The sequence below is a fragment of the Tamandua tetradactyla genome, chromosome 1 (genome assembly GCF_023851605.1).
Source record: "Tamandua tetradactyla isolate mTamTet1 chromosome 1, mTamTet1.pri, whole genome shotgun sequence".
In the NCBI taxonomy this organism is placed as follows: domain Eukaryota; kingdom Metazoa; phylum Chordata; class Mammalia; order Pilosa; family Myrmecophagidae; genus Tamandua; species Tamandua tetradactyla.
Genome location: NC_135327.1, coordinates 143,971,010 through 143,991,527, shown reverse-complemented (window position 1 = coordinate 143,991,527; position 20,518 = coordinate 143,971,010). Strand labels below are relative to the sequence as shown.

Below are 20,518 nucleotides of genomic sequence, written 5' to 3'. Positions count from 1 at the left end.
ATTTCTGTTTCCCAACTGGAGGACTATATTTGTGTAAGAATCTCTATTTTTATATTTTATACCTTTTTTTTAACTTCTTTGCTGCATCATGCTGTTCTGTTTGTCCTTTTGATTTTTAACCCTGTCTGCAAATTAGAATCACCTGGAGAGTTTTTAAAAAAAATACCCAGGTCCTACTGGCATAAAGATAGAAATATCAACCAATGGAATAGAATCGAGAGTGCAGAAGAGATAGACCACCAAATGTATGGACATTTGATTTTCTTTAAGGCCCCCAACTCCACTGAATTGGGACAGAATAGCCTTTTCAATAAATGGGCATGGGAGAATTGGATAGTGTGGTAGTTAGATTCAGGTGTCAACTTGGCTAGGTGAAGGTGCCTAGTTCTATTGCTGTGTACATGAACCAATGGCATGTAAACCTATTTGTTGCTGATTACATCTGCAGTCAGCTAAGAGGCATGCCTGCTGCAATGAATGATGTTTGATTTAATTGGCTGGTGCTTAAATGAGAGAGATCAACACAGCACAGCCCAAGAAGCTCAGCATACCTCATCTCAGCACTCGCAGCTCAGCCCAGGCCTTTGGAGATGCAGAAAGGAATCACCCTGAGGAAAATTGTTGGAACCCAGAGGCTTGGAGAGAAGGCCAGCAGAGATCACCCTGTGCTTTCCCACATAAGAAAGAATCCCAGTTGAAAGTTAGCTGCCTTTCCTCTGAAGAACTATACCTTAACTGAATAAATCCCCTTATATTGAAAGCCAGTCCATCTCTGGTGGGTTGCATTCCAGTGCTAGCAAACTAGAACAGATATCAATAGCCAAAAGAATGAAAGAGGATTTCTACCTTACCCCTATACAAAAGTTAATTCAGCAAGTAACTGAAGGATGCACTGACTGAGAAGCAGATTGGTGAACAATAGTGTTTACTTATGAACAAATGTTGTGCTGCTACAAAGAGGAACGAAGTCATGAGGCATACAACAATCTGAATGAACATGTGGGACATCTGGTGAAGCAAAATAAACCAGAAACAAAAGAACAACAATGGTATTGTCTACATTTTAGAACCACGCGTACTCTTTGAGACCAAAGAAAGAAAAGTTTATTGGGTCTAGAACTGAAATTTTCTGTAGCACATAATCAAACTCAACCTATCTGTATAGCTCATTTGAGCAATTGAAACACAGGGAGCCCAGAATAAGAAAGAGGTCCTTTAATCCCGTATAGATTAATGTAATGCCTGGATATATCCTAGAGTATATTAAGCAGATAAAAAGTATTAGCAAAGTCCCTTGAGGGATGGGAGGAAAAATATGGAGCTATTAAACATTACCATCAGGGAATCCCTTGATACTGTGTCAAACTTTAGGGACACCCAAATCAATGGGCCATGCCCTTGATCTTGAGGCTTACTCTAGTGAAGTTTATGTAGGTAGCAGAGAAGCTTAGACTACTATAGATATGCCTAAGAGTAACTTCTGGAGGACCTCTTTTGTTACTCAGATGTGGCCTTATTCTAAGCCCAACTCTGTAAGTGAAATCACTGCTCTCCCCTCTATGTGGGACATGACTAACAGGGGTAAAAATCTCCCTGGCAGTGTGAGAGATGACTCCCAGGGATGAATCTGGTCCTGGCACTGTGGGATCAATAATTCCATCCTGACCAAAAGGGGGAAAATAGGTCTAACAAATAAAGTATCAGTGGCAGACAGAGTTCAAATAGAGTTGAGAGGCTATTCTGGAGGTTGCTCTTATGCAAGCCTCAGTTAGACATTGCTACCGATCATAATCTGCCAAACCCCAACCAGGACCATTCTAGCCATTCCTCAAGAATACCTAGGGCAATATATAAAATTCCACAAGGGTTCCATGTACTAGTGTAACTTTCCAGAAACCTACAACCTCCAGATGGGTCCCTGGACCAGATAAGTCCTGAAACCTAGAGGGCCCAGCCTCTCCAGAACATCAGATAGTTCCATCTCCCTACCCCATATTAGTCACAGACCCCTCCAACATGAAAAAGCCAGAGTAGCCATAGCCCAAACACCTCTAAAGTGAGAGATAGAAAGATCAAAGGTGATGGTGGTTTTATGCAGAGAAGATAGGATTTAACAAATGAATGTGATTGCTGAATCATTTAATTGACATCTCTTTTAGTCTCCAGTATCTTGGAACAGCTAGAAGTAAAAGCCTAAAATTGAGGAATCATAACCCATGTTAAACAGTGAAATATGTTCTACAACTAGTTGTTGTGCTGCTGCTTTGAAATGTATTAGTTATATATATATATATGTTATTTTTCACAAAAAAGAAAGTCAATTGTAGTGATAAAAAAATATTTAAGCCTTCTAGCCTCCTATATTTTGGAGCAGCTAGAAGGAAAAATCTGAGAGGATGATGTGGTGGCCCATGACATACTCTGGGATCTGTCGTGTAACTTCTTGTTGAGGAGTATTGTGAAAACTATTGATTTTTTATTTCTCTGCTTTATTTGTATGTTATATTATACAATAAAAAAGTGAAAAAAAATGAATTCAAAATGGATTAAAGACCGAAATGTAAGAGCCAATACCATAAAACTTCTGGAAGGAAATGCAGAGAAACATCTTCAAGATCTAACAATACGAGGTAGCTTCCTAAAGTTTACACCTAAAAGCACAAGCAGCAAAAGAAAAAAAAGGGCAAATGGAAACTCCTTAAAATCAAGAACTTCAAAAAACTTTAATATGATCTATATCTACATGGTTTCACATCACAGAAAGAAGTGAGTTTATATACTACCTAATCAATGATAAAAAAAACTGTGAAATTAAAATATTTTAACATCTAAAATTTGTGAACTAGAACAAATGTATATCACTATTATGAGGAGTTAATAATAGAGTGGGATATGGGAAAATGTACCTAATGTAAACTGTGGACAACAGTTAACAATAACATTTTGATATTCTCTCATGCAAAGTAACAAATGTACCACACCAATGCTGAGGGTCAGTAATAGGTGGGGAAAGGAGTAATGAGGTTTTTTTTTGGAGTAATGAAAATGTTCTAAAATTGATTGTGATAATGAATGCACCAACCTGTGATTATACTGTGAACCACTGATTGCACACTTTCAATGGATTCTATGGTATGTGAATACATCTCAATAAAATTGCTTTAAAATAATTTTTAAAAAATAATAAATAAAAATTAAAAAAATCAAGAGCTTCTATGCCTCGAAGAACTTTGTTAAAAAGTGAAGAGGCAGCCAACTCAATGGGAGAAAATACCTAGAAACCACAAATCAGATAAAGGCTTGATATTCTGTAAACATAACGAAATTAGCTCAACAACAAAAAAAGCAAACAACTCAATTATAAAATGGGCAGAGGATATGAATAGATACTTTTCTGAAGAGCAAATACAGCTGGCTAAAAAGTACATGAAGAGATGCTTATTTTTATTAGCTTATCCTTCACCTTAGAAGGGATATCTCGACATGCTCCACACCACTGGACACTTAGAAATTTCACTGAGGTGGAAGGCCCCTGTATTTTTGTTAGATTTATCTCCCATTCTCTGACACACAAATGCCTTACCAATAAGTCTAGAGTAGTTGCTTCTTCTTGCTCAGTAAGTCCAGTCAACATGATATCACCAATATAATGGACCAATATAATGGATATATATGATATCTTGTAGGAGGGAGAAATGATAAGATCCCTACAGAGAAGATTATGACATAGGGCTGGAGAGCTGATAAACCCCTGAAGTAGGACAGTGAAAATATATTGCTGTACTTGCCAACTAAAAGCAAACTGGTTGCCAACTAAAAGCAAACTGGTTCTGGTGGTCTTTACTAACAGCTATTGAGAAAAAACATTTGCCAGATCAACAGCTGAATACCAGGCACCAGGACATGTGTTGATTTGCTCAAGCAGTGCTTACTAGACCAGACAACTGAGCATCAATTGCCTGGCCGAGTTGACACATGAAACAGATCATCACAAAGTGTAATAAAATAAGGCATCAGTGGCCAAGAGAGATCAAGTGGAGTCAAGAGGTTGTTCTGGAGGCTACTCTTATGCAAGCTTCAGTTAGATAGTATTAATTGCCATGGTTTGCTACAACCCCAACCAACATCACTCATGTTGACTCTTAAGAACAGCTAGGCTGACTTCCGTGCCAAGATGGTGGCTTAACAATGTGTGTGTGTGTTAGTTTGTCCTTCAAACAACTACTAAATAACCAGAAACAGTACAGAACAGCTCCTGGGGCCACATCAGTGACCGGACACTCAGCGTATCCCAGTCTGGACTAGCTGGACGAGCTGCAAGACCCCCAGAACCGTGAGTTCCCCAAGCCGCGGTGGCCGGCACCCCTCCCCCACAGGCTGCTTCCCAGAGGGGAAAGGAAAGAGACTTTACTGGCAGCAGGGGCTGAGCCCAACCAAACACCAAATTGTGGAATTAATTAGCAAATCTGACTACTAAAAATAGGCCTCCAGCTCAGGTGAACCTGGTCAAAGCTGAGGTCGCTCATTGTTGCCCCGATGCCAAGGGACAGGGCTAATGGAAAAAGAAAAAAAAAGGAAACAGAAGTTTTTGTGGCTGTATTTCTACAAAGGCTTGACTGCCTTTGGATACATCAGCAGGGCTTCTTGGGCTGCAACTGCCTCAGGCATGGGCAGAGGCAAGCTCGTTTGAGGGCTCGTCTGGAGCCTGTGCCTTCCCCAGGGGAAGGGTGAAGCCCAACTCAGGTGGAATCCCTCCCTCAAGGAATTCAGACACTAGGGTTTGGTAATTTGAAGCCATTAAAACCAGCCTACAACCTCTCCTCTGTCTCCACCATGCCTCAGCAGGGTGAGGGAGAGTCTGCCAAAGTTAAAGGTACTGCATCATCTTATGCTGGTAGGACCTGCAGGCAGACATGCACCACATACTGGGCAGGATAAGAGAAACAGAGTCCAGAGACGTCACAGGAACGTCTTTCAACCTGCTGGGTCTCACCCTCAGGGAAAACTGAGGCAGGTGACTCTTTCCTCCTGCCATGAGGCCAGTTTGGTCTGGGAAAATCTGGCTGGCATCTATAATACCTAAGTAGACCCTCCTAAGGATGGGGGGAGGGGGAGAAAGGCACCATACAAGCAGGGCAATAACAAGAAGCAAGAACTGAAAAATTCTCCTCTGTTAAAAAGAACCTAAGCTAGAGGTCCAGATAAAGCTGAACTGAATGTCAAAGAACAGATAGACAACAGATTCATGCAGCAAGAAAACCCCAGGTAAAAAAAGTGAAAGCAATCTCCATAATAAACTAATTAAGGTAATTAAATGCCTAGATGCCAGTGAAAAATAACAAATCACGCTAGGAAAATTGAAGATATGGCCCAGTCAAAGGAACAAACCAACAATTCAAATGACATACAGGAGCTGAAACAATTAATTCAGAATATACAAACAGACATGGAAAACCTCATCAAAAACCAAATCAATGAATTGAGGGAGATATAAAGAAGGCAAGGAATGAACAAAAAGAAGAAATGGAAAGTCTGAAAAAACAAATCACAGAACTTATGGGAATGAAAGGCAAGGTAGAAGAGATGAAAATACAATGGAAACCTACAATGGTAGATTTCAAGAGGCAGAAGATAGGATAAGTGAACTGGAGGATGGAAAATCTGAAATCCGGCAAGGAAAAGAAAATATAGGGAAAAAAATGGAAAAATATGAGCAGGGACTCAAGGAACTGAATGACAACATGAAGCACACAAATATACGTTGTGGGTGTCCCAGAAGGAGAAGAGAAGGGAAAAGGAGGAGAAAAACTAATGGAGGAAATTATCACTGAAAATTTCTCAACTCTTATGAAAAACTTAAAATTACAGATCCAATAAGTGCAGCATACCCCAAAGAGAACAGATCCAAATAGATGTACTCCAAGACATTTACTAATCAGAATGTCAGAGATCAAAGAGAAAGAGAGAGTCTTGAAAGCAGCAAGAGAAAAACAATCCATTACATACAAGGGAAGCCCAATAAGACTATGTGTAGATTTCTCAGCAGAAACCATGGAGGTGAGAAGACAGTGGGATTATATATTTAAATTACTAAAAGAGAAAAACTGCCAACCAAGAATTCTATATCCAGCAAAATTGTCCTTCAAAAATGAGGGAGAAATTAAAACATTTTCAGACAAAAAATCACTGAGATATTTTGTGACCAAGAGACCAGCTCTGCAAGAACTACTAAAGGGAGCACTAGAGACAGATAGGAAAAGACAGAAGAGAGAGGCGTGGAGAAGAGTGTAGAAAAGAGAAGACTATGAGTAAAGGTAAAAAGAAGGAAAATTAGATATGACATATAAAATCCAGAAGGCAAAATAGTAGAAGAAAGTACTATCCATGCAGTAATAACACTAAATGTTAATGGATTGAACTCCCCAATCAAAAGACATAGACTGGCAGGATGAATTAAAAAACAGGATCCATCTATATGTTGTCTCTACTCAAAGAACATGAGGGCAAGGACACAAATGGACATTTCCACACCAAGGATTATAGCAGAATTATTTACAATTACCAAGAGATGGAAACAGCCAAAATGTCCATCAACAGACAGCTGGCTAAACAAACTGTGGCATATACATAAGAGGGAATATTATGCAACTGTAAGGCAGAATAAAGTTATGAAGTATGTAACAACATGGATGGACCTTAAAGACATTATGCTGAATGTGATTAGCCAGAAACAAAAGGACAAATACTGTATGGTCTCGCTGATATGAACTGACATTAGTGAGTAAACTTGTGATATTTTGTTGGTAACAGAGAGCATCAGGAGATAGAAATAGGGTAAGATATTGGATAATTGGAGCTGAAGGGATACAGATTGTGCAACAGGACTGAATATAAAAACTCAGAAATGGACAGCACAATACTGCATAACTGTAATACAGTTATGTTAAAACACAGAATGAAGCTGCATGTGAGAATGATAGAGGGAGGAGGGCTGGGGCATAAATGAAATCACAAAGAAAGACAGACGATAAAAATTGAGATGGTATAATCTAGGAATGCCTAGACTGTATAATGATAGTGACTAAATGTACAGATTTAAAAAATATTTTTGCATGAGGAAGAACAAAGGAATGTCATTACTACAAGGTGCTGAAAATAGATGGTGATTAATATTTTAAAATTTCGGCTTATGTGTGAGACTAAAGCAAAAAATGTTTTCTGGTACAAAATTTATATTTTGACTAGTGTATCTCCTAATATAACTTATGTAGATGGTTGGTTGTACAATAAGTACATGGAACCTTGGGTAGGACATGAGATTTTGTTGGTTTGTCCAGAGTGATGCCCCGATAAATCCCAGAGTGCTTTGATCAGTGAGTGGAAAAGTATTTGCAAAGTCCCCTTTGGGGATTGGTGAGAATGGGGGAAAATTCAACCTCCCCAAGTTGAATTCTTGATATTCTCACAAGCAGTGTGGGCAACCAAAGCTACAGGCTGAGCCCCCAGTCTTGGAGTTTGTTCGTATGAAACTTAACCCCACAAGGGATAGGTCAAGCCTACTTAAAATTAGGCCTAATGGAATGTTATCTTAATGTTTTGTTTGTTAATTTTTTTAATTAATAAAAAAAAAGTTAAAAAAAAATTAGGCCTAAGTGTCACCCCCATGAGAACCTCTTTTGTTGCTCAGATGTGGTCTCTCTCTCCAGTCAACACAACAAGCAAACTCACCACACTCCCCCTGTCTACGTGGGACATGACTCCCAGGAATGTGGACCTTCCTGGCAACGTGGGACAGAAATCCTAGAATGAGCTGAGACTCAGCATCAAGGTATTGAGAAAACCTTCTCTACCAAAAGGGGGAAGAGTGAAATGAGACAAAGTGTCAATGGCTGAGAGATTCCAAACAGAGTCGAGAGGTTGTCCTGGAGGTTATTCTTACACATTATATAGGTACCACCTTATCACCTTTTTAGCTAAGGTGTAATGGAGAGACTGGAGGGAACTGCCTGAAAATGTAGAGCTGTATTCCAGTAGCCATGTTTCTTGATGATGATTGTATAATTATATAGCTTTCACAGTATAACTGTGTGATTGTGAAAACCTTGTGTCTGATGCTCCTTTTATCTGCCTTGTCAACAGGCGTGTAGGACATATGGAATAAAAATAAATAATAGGGGGAGCAAATGTTAAAATAAATTTAGTTTGAGATGCTAGTGATCAGTGAAAGGAGGGGTAAGGAGTATGGTATGTATAATTTTTTTTCCAGTTTCATTTTATTTTTCTGTTGTCTTTTTATTTCTTTTTCTGAATTGATGCAAATGTTCTAAGAAATGATCATGATCACGAATATGCAACTATGTGATGATGTTGTGAATTACTGATTATATATGTAGAACAGAATGAGCATATGTCAGAATGTGTTTCTTTCTTTAATATCTTTTTAAAAAATTAATAAAACATTTTAAAAAAAGAGAAGGATGGAAAGCTCAGAGGTGATGGTGGAGTTATACAGAGAAGATAGGATTTAACAAATGAATATGAATACTGAATCATTACATCATAATCTCTTTTGGTCTCCAATATTTTAGAGCAGCTAGAAGTTAAAACCTAAAATGGTGGAATTGTATCCCATGTCAAACTCTGAAATATGTTCTACAACTAATTGTGGTGCTGCGCTTTGAAATTTATTGCTTTTTTGTATATATATTATTTTTCACAAAAAAAGGAAAAAAGTCGATTGTGATGATAAAAAAATATTTAAGCTTTCTAACCTCCTATATTCTGGAGCAGCTGGAAGGAAAAATATGAGAGGATCATATGGTAGCCCATGACAAACTCTGAGATCTGTCCTGTAACTGCTTGTTGAAGAGTGTTTTGAAAACTTTTGTTTTTTATTTCTTTGCTTTGTTATACTATACAATAAAAAAAAAGTTAAAAATTTAAAAAAGAACACCTAGGGCTTGAACTGAGATTCTATAAAGATTTCATGTGCTAAATTTGGCTTCCTGAAACACTTCATTCCCAGAGAGTTCCTAGGTCAGATAAATCCTTGAAACCCAGAGGGACCAGCTTCTCCAAGATTATCAGTTAATTACGTTCCCCTATCCAGGATGTGTGGACATCCCTTCTCAACAAGAAAAGGTCAGAACAGATATTCCCCAGAGATCCCTATAGACTGGAAGAAGGGTTAAACGAGAAGGAGGAGATATAACAGAAAAAATGGGATTTAACAATGAGTATGGCTGTTGAATCACTATGTTAATATTTCTTCTAGGCTCCAGTGTTTTGGAGCAGCTAGAAGAGAAAATCTTAGATGATAGAATGGTAGCCCTTGATAAACTCTGGGATCTGTTCTGTAACTTCTTGTTGAAGTGTGCTTTGGAAATTACTGCTTTTTTTTCTTCTTTGCTTCGTATATATGTTATATTATACAATAACAACAACAACAACAACAAAAGCCTTAGAAAAAAATGCCCAGGTCCAAGGGGTCTGGATTGTAAGCTCTTATAGCAGACACATTGAGTCCAGAGTGGTAATTATTATTTCTAGATTTTGAGAGACTGTTTTATGTATCTATAACCTGGTATTTGGAGATAGGAATGAAGCCAATCAGATCCCAATTGGGGTAGTTCAGAACACAGGGATAAGGAAGACATTGTCTGTATTTTAGAACCACACCTACTCTTTGAGACCAAGGGAAGAAAGGTTTGTTTTGTCTGGAACCTAAATTTTCTGTAGCACATGGTCTGGCTCAACCTGTCTGCACATCTCATTTGATCAATTAAAATACAGGGAGCCCAGAATAAGAACGAGGGCCTTTAATCCTGTATAGCTTGGTGCAATGGCTGAATACATCCTAGAATATATTAAGTAGATAATCATAAAGTGTTAGAGGAGTCCCTTGAAGGATGGGGGAGGAAGTATGGGGCTATTGGGCTTTGCCATCAGGTGGTCTCCTGATGCTATGCTGAACCCTGAGATACCCAGGTCAATGGTCCAAGCGCTTGATCTTAAGGGTTACTCTGTGAAGCTTATATAAGTAGCAGAGAAGCTTAGCCTGCCTATAGGTATGCCTAAGAGTTACTTCTGGAGGACCTTTTTTGTTTCTCAGTTGTGGCCTCACTCTCTCTGGGCCCAGCTCTGCAGGTAAAATCGTTGCCCTCACCCCGCTTGGGGCATGGCATCCGGAGGTGAAGGTCTTCCTGGTGGCGTGGGAGATGGCTCCCAGGGTTGAGTCCAGCCCTGGCACCATGGGATCAACAATTTCATCCTGCCCAAAAGGGGGGAAAGAAGTGTAACTAATAAAGCATCAGTGGCTGAGAGAGTTCAAATAGAGTCAAGGGGCTACTCTGGAGGTCACTCTTGCACGAGCTTCAGTTAGATCTACCATAACTTGCCAGGCCCCAACCAAGACCATTCCAGCCAATCCTGAATAACACCTAGGACAATATATAGGATTCTACAAAGGCTCTGTGCACTGGGGTAGCTTTCCAGAGGCCTACAGCCTCTAGATGGATCCCTGGACCAGATAACTCCTGAAACCTAGAGGGCCCAGCCTCTCCAGAACATCAGCTGGTTCCATCTTCCTACCCCAAATCATTGACAGCCCCTTCCAACACGAAAAAGTTAGAATGGTCATAGCAAAATACCATTCTACAGAATCTTGGGATAGCAAGAGCAAAGGTGTTGGGGGAGTTATACAGAGAAGGTAGAGTTTAAAAAACGAATATGATTGCTGAATCATTAAATTGTTATTTCTTTTAGTCTCCAGGATCTTAAAGCAGCTAGAAGTAAAAACCTAAAATTGTAGAATTGTAACCCATACCAGAGTCTGAAATCCCTTCTCCAACTAATTGTTCTGCTGTGCTTAGAAATTTATTGCTTTTTTGTATGTATGTTATTTTTCACACACACACAAAAAAGGTTGATTGTGATGACAAAAAAATATTTATTCCTTCTAGCCTCTTATATGTTGGAGCAGCTAGAAGAGAAAATCTAAGAGAATAGTATGGTAGCTCTGACAAACTCTGGAATCTGTCATGTAACTACTTGTTGAAGAATGCTTTGAAAAGTATTGCTTTTTTCTTTCTGTGCTTAGTATATAGTTTTATTATACAATTTTTAAAAAAAGCAGCTGGGTGTGTTTGTGGGGAATGGTTAATGGTAACTCAGTACTTTTTGCAATGCTGTAATAGAAAAAAAAAAGCAATTGTGTACACTTAAAATATGGTTAACATGGAAAACTCTATTACAACACCATAATAAATATTTGTATAAAAAGCAAAAATAAGTAAGTAAAATTTAAAATGCCTAGGTCCAATCTCTGGAATTTCTGATTTGTTCAACTCACGTATGACACTTGTATACATAATAAATAATTTAATTATCACTGTCTGCCTTTTCTGCTGGACTATTTCATGAAAGCCTTGTATCGCTAGTGTCGAGTACAATACCTTGCACATAGATATGTAATAATTGTTTAATGACTGTTTCCAGTCATTAATATGTTTTCATTTCCTATCTGGAATTATTTTTTTGCAGAAAAACCAAGAGACTATTTAATAGCTGTATTGGAACGATTGAGACTTGCCAAATTAACAGGTGTGTCCTTTCCTTTCTTTATGGATAACTCTAACATTGTGGCTATGTTTGAGATGATGGACACCTCAGGTAGAGGCAGCATATCATTCGTGCAGTATAAAGAAGGTCAGTATCTTCTACAAACAGAGGTAATAGTTTGTGGTTTTCATAACAGAATCTACCTGAAAATAATTCTCTCACTATATGTATTTTCATTTCCTCTCATTCTGACTTTTATAGCCCTAAAAACCTTGGGTTTATGTACTGCAGATGAAGTTTTAAATGATGACGGACATTCCATAACTTTGGATAAGTTCAGGCATGAAGTGTAAGTTTATTTACTTTTTTTTTCAATAAGAGAAATTGAGTTTACAGAATAACCATACATAAAATAGAGGATTCCTACATATCACCCTGTTTTAACCCCTTTCCGTTGGTGTGGAACATTTGTTACAATTGATGAAAGCTTATTTCTATAATTGTACTGTTAACTTACACCCTTAACCCTAAGCCCACTTAGGGTTCACTGTTTGAGTATTGTAGTTCCAAGGATTTAAAAAATCTTTTCATTCTGTTGCCATATATATTATCTGACATTTCCCCTTCTAATCATGTTCAGATATATATTTCAGTGTTGTTTACTGCATTCCCAACTTGTGCAGCCATCACCACCATCCATTACCAAAACATTTCCATCATTTCAAATAACAACCCTATACATTTTAAGCCTTAACTTCCCATTCCCTATCCCCACCCCCTCCATCCCCCGGTAACCCGTATACTAGATTCTGACTCTATGAGTTTGCTTATTCTCAGTGTTTCAAATCAGTGAAATCATACATTTTATCCTTTTGTGTCTGGCTTATTTCACTCAATATGATGTCTTCAGAGTTCATCCACATTGTTGCATCTATTAGACTTCATTCATTTTTGTTTATCTTTTCTGTATTTTACTTAGCACCAGAAAAAAAAAAACAGCAGCAAGTTTTGTGTTGGCATCAATAAGTTCATCTTTAACATGTAGCTACTATACTCCAAAATTGAAGTCAACATAGTCATTACTACAAAGAACTTGTTGAAAGAATCTATCTGAAGAGAAAGAAAATTAGAAAAAAGAATTTAAACATTTCCTCTAAACCACACATTTATAAATATTGTCATATTTAAAATGCTTGAAAGGCGTGAATTCTCCATGAATGGAAAAGCAGTTTGCTATTGGCAACAACGACAAAAGAACCTCAGCAATAGTTATGGCTAAGTAATATCCCATTATATGTATTTACCACATTTAATCCACTCATTAGTTGATGGGCACTTGGGTTGCTTCCATCTTTTGGCAATTATGAATAAGGCTACTGTAAACATCTGTGTGCAAATATCTATTTGAGTCCCTGCTTTCAATTCTTTGGGGTATATACCTAGCAATGGAATTGCCAGATCATAGGGTAGTTCTATACTTAGCTTTCTGAGGAGCCATCAAACTGTCTTCCACAGCAGCTGCACCATTTTGCATTGCCACCAGCAGTGAATGAATGTTCCTGTTTCTTTGCATCCTCACCGAGACTTATTTTTTTTTTATAGTAGCCATTCTAATGGGTATGAAATGATATCTCATTACGTTGTGATTTGCATTTCCCTAATAGCTAACAGTGTTGAGCATTTTTTTGTGTGCTCTCTGACAATTTGTATATCTTCTTTTGAGAGATGTCTATTTAAGTCTTTTGCTCCTTTAAAAAGTATGTATTTTTATTGACACATCTTCACACACATGCTGTCCATACATGGTGTACAACCAGTGGTTCACAATATCATCACATAAATATGTATTCATCACCATGATCATTTTTAGAACATATGCATCACTCAAAAAAAAGAAAACGAAAAACTCATACATACCATACCCCTTCCCCCTCCCTTTTATTGACTGGTATTTCCATCTGCCCAATTTATTTTAACCCCTTAACCCCCTACCATTTATTTATTTTTTTATCCTTTTTTTTTACTCATCTGTCCATACCCTGGGTAAAAGGAGCATCAGACACAAGGTTTTCTCAATCACACAGTCACACTGCAAAAGTTGTATCATTATACAATCATCTTCAAGAAACATGGCTACTGGAACACAGCTCAACAGTTTCGGTTCCCTCCAGCTACTCCCAAACACCTTAAACTAAAAAGGGATATCTATATAATGTATAAGGATAACCTCTGGACTTTGAAATCTCTCAGCCACTGAAACTTTTATTTTGTCTCATTTCTGTCTTTCCCCTTTCAGTCAAGAAGGCTTTCTCAATCCCATGATGCTTGGTCCCAGCTCATTCTGGAAGTTCTGTCCTGTGTTGACAGGGAGATTTACACCCCTAGAAGTCATGTCCCATGTAGGACAGGGGAGGGCATAAGCCAACTTGGCAATGAGTTCACTTGCCAAGTTGGCTTAGAGAGCAAGACCACATCTGAGCAACAAATGAGGTTCTCTGGAGGTGACGCTTAGGGATAATTAAAAGTAGGTTTATCCTATCCTTTGATAATAACTTTCATAGGGGTGAACCCCAAGATCTAGGCTCAGCCTGTTGATTTTGTTGTCCCCACTGCTTGCGAGAATATCAGGAATTCTCCAAATGGGAATGTTGAATATTTCCCTCTTTCCCCCCATTACTCCAAGGGGGCTTTGCAAATACTTCTTTGTTCACTACCCAAATTACTCTGGCATATATCAGGGCAGTACACTAACTTGGACAAACCAACAAGATCACACCATATTCAAGGTTCCATGTACTTATGGTGTTCAACTAAATTGACCATACAAGTTAAATTAGGTAATGCACTACCTAAAATACAAATTTTGCACCAAATAAACATCTCTCCCTTTGGTCTCACACATAAGTTGAAGTTTTAAAATATGGACGATATCATCTTTTACCCTGTATTCTGATCTATGCCAGGCCTATCCAGATCAGCTTTATTCATATCTTATTCAAAGTCTAAGAAACATTGTCTAGCACAAGGTCCAAAAGATGCTTCCCCACATTTTCTTCTAGGAGTTTTGTAATTCTGACTCTTATATTTAGGTCTTTGATCCATTTCAAATTAATATTTGTATATTGCATAAGGTAGGGTTCCTCCATCTTTTCTTTGCAAATGGAGATCCAGTTTTCTCTGCACCATTTGTTGAAGAGACTATTCTTTCCCAATTGAGTAGTTTTTGCCACCTTGTTAAAAATCAGTTGGGGGTGGGCCACGGTGGCTTAGCAGGCAGAGGTCTCACCTGCCATGCTGGAGACCTGGGTTAATTTCCTAGTGCCTGCCCATGCAAAAAAAAAAAATCAGTTGGCCTTAAACTTGAGGGTTGATTTCTTCTTTTTTTTCCTGTTTCTTTTTTTTATTATTAATTTTTAAATTTAAAATATATATATAACGACAAACAAATGCAAACATTCTTAACTTATGATCATTCCATTCTACATATATAATCAGTAATTCACAAAATCATCACATAGTTGCATATTCATCATCATGATCATTTCTTAGAACATTTGCATCTATTCAGAAAAAGAAATAAAATGACAACAGAAAAAAAAAAATTTATACATACCATACCCCTTACCCCTCCCTTTCATTGATCACTAGCATTTCAAACTAAATTTATTTTAACATTTGTTCCCCCTATTATTTATTTTTATTCCATATGTTCTACCCATCTATTGACAAGGTAGATAAAAGGAGCATCAGACACAAGGTTCTCACAATCATATGGTCACATTGTGAAAGCTATATCATCATACAATCATCTTCAAGAAACATGGCTACTGGAACACAGCTCTACATTTTCAGGCAGTTCCCTCCAGCCTCTCCATTACATCTTGACTAACAAGGTGATATCTATTTAATGCATAAGAATAACTTCTAGGATAACCTCTCAACACTGTTTGGAATCTCTCAGCCATTGACATTTTACTTTGTCTGATTTCACTCTTCCCCCTTTTGGTCGAGAAGGTTTTCTCAATCCCTTGATGCTGAGTCTCAGCTTATTCCAAGATCTCTGTCCCACGTTGCCAGGAAGGTCCATACCCCTGGGAGTCATGTCCCACATAGATAGAGGGAGGGCAGTGAGTTTGCTTTTTGTGTTGGCTGGAGAGAGAGACCACCTCTGAGCAACAAAAGAGGTTCTCTTGGGGGTGACTCTTGGGCCTAATTTTAAGTAGGCTTGACTTACCCCCCCTTACTGAAAAGGTGTTTCTTGATTCCACCATCTTATCTTTTTTATTTTATTTATCAGATCTATATATTCTTTTCCCTCTTTCCCCTTGTATTCTTTAAATTACTCTTGGTGGTGCTCTTCAATTTGTGCCCTCCTCCAGACCTTCCTCTCCTGTCTTTTTTTTTTTCAGCTGGCAGAACTCCTTTTACTATTTCTTGTAGGGCTGGTCTCTTGTTGACGAATTCTTTCAGGACTTTTTTGTCTGTGAAAACTTGAATCTCTCCCTCAGTTTTGAAGGACAATTTGGCTGGATACAGTATTGTTTGCTGGAAGTCTTTCTCTTTCAGGATCTCTAATACATCATACTACTGCCTTCTTGCCTCCAGGGTGCTAGTTGAATAGTCTGAACTCAGTCTTATTTGGTTTCCCTTGTATGTAGTAGATTGTTTTTCTCCTGCTGCTTTCAGGATTTTCTGCTTCTCTTCATCATTTGACAGACTGATTAGTATGTGCCATGGGGAAGGCCTATTTGGATTTATTCTGTTTCGAGTATAAAGGAGGGTAAAAACCTCCTTTATGAGGGTTGGGAAGTTTTCCCCCATTATATCCTCAACTACTCTTCCTAGCCCTTTACTCTTTTCTTCTTCTTCTGGTACACCAATGATTCTTATATTTGTGCGCTTTGTTTTATCTATCATTTTCCTGAGTTCCCATTCAATTTTTTCCATTTTTTTGCCGCTTGCTTTTTTGAGTTTTCGAAGTCAATTATCCTGTCCTCTATATCACCTATTATTTCTTCAGTCCCTTCAAATCTGGTGTTGTGTGCCTCTAGTATGTTTTTTATTTGTTCAACAGAGACTCTAATCTCAGTGATTTCTGCTATTTTTCTATTTATTCTTTCAAATTCCTCTTTGTGCTCTTCTGCTGTCTTCTTGATCTCCTTTATGTCATTTGCTACCCCACTTATTTTATTAAGTAGAGTTGTATGAATGTCTTTGAGTAGTTGTTCCTACGTCTGCATCTCCTATGGTGTTTTAATTTGGTCATTAGGCAGGGCTATATCTGTCTGCATTGTGATGTGTTAGTGATCTTCTGCAATCTTCATCACATGTAAATATATTGATTGATTTACTTTGGGAGTTGATTTCTTTCAGTAGTCTAAGGCCTTGTGTTTGCAGGATGGTTGTACAGCAGGGAGCAGGACACAGGATGGGGCACTCGGTGTGGTGATTTCTTTCAGGGCGAGTATGGGCACAGGTTGGGATGTGTTACACTGATGCTTGTGAACATGGGTGGCCAGGGAGGATGTAGCTGTGCAGGTACGCCTGTCTGGAAGGTGTAGCCCTGGTGTGCACTGGTCTAAGGCATGGGGCCGTTTATGCACATGTGTAGAGCTGTGGCAGCAGCTCAGCATTTTACCTTCCTGGATTGGGGGCAGCTATGAGACCTGGCTGTGCAGGTCAGCACTTTCTCAGAACTGGAAGTGAGGCTGAGGCCTGTGCATATGCGTGGTTCTGTGACTGCTGTAAAGTGCAATTCCCAGAGCTGAATGATGTGATTGGGGGCCCGAGTGCATGCGTGGGCCTGGGAATGCCATAAATGGATGTGTTGAGCTCAGGGAGGATGGGGTGAGGCTGTATGACACTATGGGTGTGGTGGCAGGGGGGGTGGCATAATATGGAGGTCAGTGCCCGCCATATGGAGGTCGTTTACACACTGGCTGTAGTCTACAGGAAACAGGGAGGAGGATGTAGTGCTCAGGAGGGGTGCAGGAGAGGTTGGGTGGGGCTGCATTTGGGGTTGGGGGGGCAGGTACGCGCACTGGGGGCTGGTGGGGTGGGGGCTCCTGGAGCATGGGGAATGGGAGCAGGTGATGGGATTCAGATGCATGGGGTATGGGGTGAGTGGCTGGTCACAGGGCTGTGCTGCTGAGAGTAGTGCACCCAAGGAACACAGCCTGGCTTACTTCCTGGTCCCGTGTTCCCATCCATGCACTCCCGTGGGCTCTGTGGTTCCACACCTGCACAGCAGGCTCCAGCTTTCTGCCTCTCAGTACCTCAGCCTCTGCAACCAGGGCTGCCACATGTGGTGCAGAAGGCTCTCCCAGGTCCGCCACAGTCCTGAATTGCCGCTTCAGTTACCCTCCTGACCCTTCTCTAACTTTTCCATGGAGCTGGGCTAATCTTGGGCTTCTCTAGTTGGCTATATTCCCGGAAGTCCTCTACCTCTTTTTTTTTTTTTTGACTTGTTACCACTTATTCTTTTGTACATTGCATGTCCAAAACAATAGATTTATGATTACTCTTTGTACATTTGCTTTTTAGCACCTGTAGGAAGAAGGGGAGTTACATACCAAACAATATATTACAATAGTACTGGCATTTCTAATTACCCAAATGGTTATACTGCCTGTCTTTGTGCCATTTTGTTTTTGTTTTTTGGGGGGTGCATGGGCTGGGAATTGAACTTGGGTGTCCGACATGGCAGGTGAGCATTCTAATCTCTATGCCATTTTTAACCACTGTCTACTGTCCTTTCCTTTCAATACTGAAGAACTCTCTTTAGCATTGCTTGTAGGGCAGGTCTAGTGGTGACAGATTTCCTCAGCTTTTGTTTATCTGGGAAATGTCTCTCTCTCTCTCATTTTTTTTTTTTTTATTGAGATATCCTCACACACATAGTCCATCCAAAGTATACAACCAGTGGTTCAAAATATCATCACATAGTTGTGTGTCACCATGATCACTTTTAGAACATTTGTATCACTCCAGAAAAAGAAATAAAATGAAAAAATAAAAAGCTCAATACATCCCATACCCCTTAGGCCTTTCTCATTGACCACTAGTATTTCAGTCTGCCCTCTGTTACTTATTTTTTATCCTTTTTTTTTTTACTTATCAGACACAAGGTTTTCACAATCACACAGTCACATTATAAAAGCTATATAGTTATACACTTGTCTTTAAGAATCAAGGCTATTGGATCACAGTTCAGCAGTTTCAGGTACTTCCCTCTAGCCACTCCAATACACCATAAACTAAAAAGGGATATCTATATAATGCATAAGAATAACCTCCAGGATAACCTCTTGACTTTGTTTGAAATCTCCCAGCCACTGAAACTTTATTTTGTCTCATTTCTCCTCTCTTCCCCCTTTTGGTCAAGAAGGCTTTCTCAATTCCATGATGCCGGGTCCCAGATCATCCTAGGAGCCCTGTCCCACATCGCCAGGGAGATTTACACCCCTGCAAGTCCTGTCTTATGTGTGTGTACGGGGGGTGGGGGGGCAGTGAGTTCACCTGCTGAATTGGCTTAGAGAGAGGCCACATCTGAACAACAAAAGCTCTCTGGTAGTAACTCTTAGGCATAATTATCAGTAGGCTTAGTTTCTCCTTTGCCAGGAGTAAGTTTCATAGGGGTAAATCCCAAGATCGAGAGCTCAGCCTATTGATTTGGTTGTTCCCACTGCTTGTGAGACTATCAGGAATTCCCCAAATAGGGAAGTTGAATATTTCCTCCTTTCTCTCCAGACCCCCAAGGGGACTTTGCAAATACTTTTTTATTCTCCGCCCAGATTACTCTGGGATATATTGGTGCATCACACTAACCTGTACAAACCAGCAAGATCTCCTGCCCTATTCAAGATTCCATGTAATTATGGTATTCAAATAAACTGACCATACAAGTTAAATTAGATAATGCATTACCCAAAATATAAATTTTGCTCCAAACATCTCTTCCTCATTTTTCAAATTTTGTTTTCAGAGGGGTGCTTGAGCTGGGAATCAAATCCAGGTTTCCCACATGGCAGGCAAGCATTCTACTCTTTATACCATTTTTAATCACTGTCTACTATCCTTTCCTTTCAATGCTGAAGAACTCTCTTTAGCATTGCCTGTAGGGAAGATTCTTTTAGTTTTCATCTGGGAATGTCTCCCCCTCATTCTTGAAAGACAGTCTTGCTGGATATAAAATTGTTGCTTGGCAATTTTTTTTTTTTTTGGCACTTTAAGTATTTCAACCCACTGCCTTTTTGCCTCTGTGGTTTCCAACAAGAAATCAGCAAACTAATTAGGACTCCTTTGTACGTAAAATATTGCTTTTCTCTTGTAGTTTTCAGAACTCTCTCCTTGTCCTTTGCATTCAATAGTGTAATCAGTATATGACAGGATGTATTTTATTTCATATTTATCCTGTTTGGTGTTTTCTGGGTTTCTTGGATGTGCATATTCACATCTTTTGCTAAGTTTGGGAACTTCTCTGTCATTATTTCTTTGAATATTCCTTCTGCCTCCTTCTCTCTTCTCCTTCTGTGACTCTCATAATGCATGTATTGGTATGCTTGATGGTGTCTCAGAGGGGTCTTAGGCCATTTTCCCCTTTTTATAATTATTTTTTCTTTCTGCTCCTTAGCTGACTTATTTCAAGTGTCTTCACTGATCCTTTCTTCTGCCAGTTCCAATCTGTTCTTGAAACCCTCTGGGAATTTTTCATTTCAGTCACTGTGGTCTTCAGCTCCAGTAGTTGTGGTCTTTATTGTTGTTTTCTGGATGTTTATGCTCTTCTGTTTAATGGGCTGTCAGTTCCTGTTTGTCTTATACCCTTTTGTGGTACATTGTACATTTTAGTATTTTAAAATGTTAACTCTGGGATTTATTCCTTGAGATTTGTTTCTTGATTTTATAACCAGCTGGTGATGAGCGATTTTCTTGAGCTTCAGTCCTCCTGTCAGGCAGGTCC

The 20,518-nt window shown here is 39.1% G+C and overlaps 1 protein-coding gene across 5 annotated transcripts in view; it reads left to right on the top strand.

Moving 5' to 3' along the window:
* The window catches only part of EFCAB10 (EF-hand calcium binding domain 10), a 64,962-nt gene that overhangs the window by 23,413 nt on the left and 21,031 nt on the right, over positions 1-20,518 (top strand). For 4 of the 5 annotated variants that reach the window (XM_077162500.1, XM_077162575.1, XM_077162422.1 and 1 more), the window contains 2 exons: positions 11,542-11,706; positions 11,821-11,908. In XM_077162500.1, coding sequence (XP_077018615.1) covers positions 11,542-11,706; positions 11,821-11,908 — 253 coding nt within the window. The remainder of the gene's footprint in view (positions 1-11,541; positions 11,707-11,820; positions 11,909-20,518) is intronic. The other variant, XM_077162727.1, reaches the window with a different exon arrangement.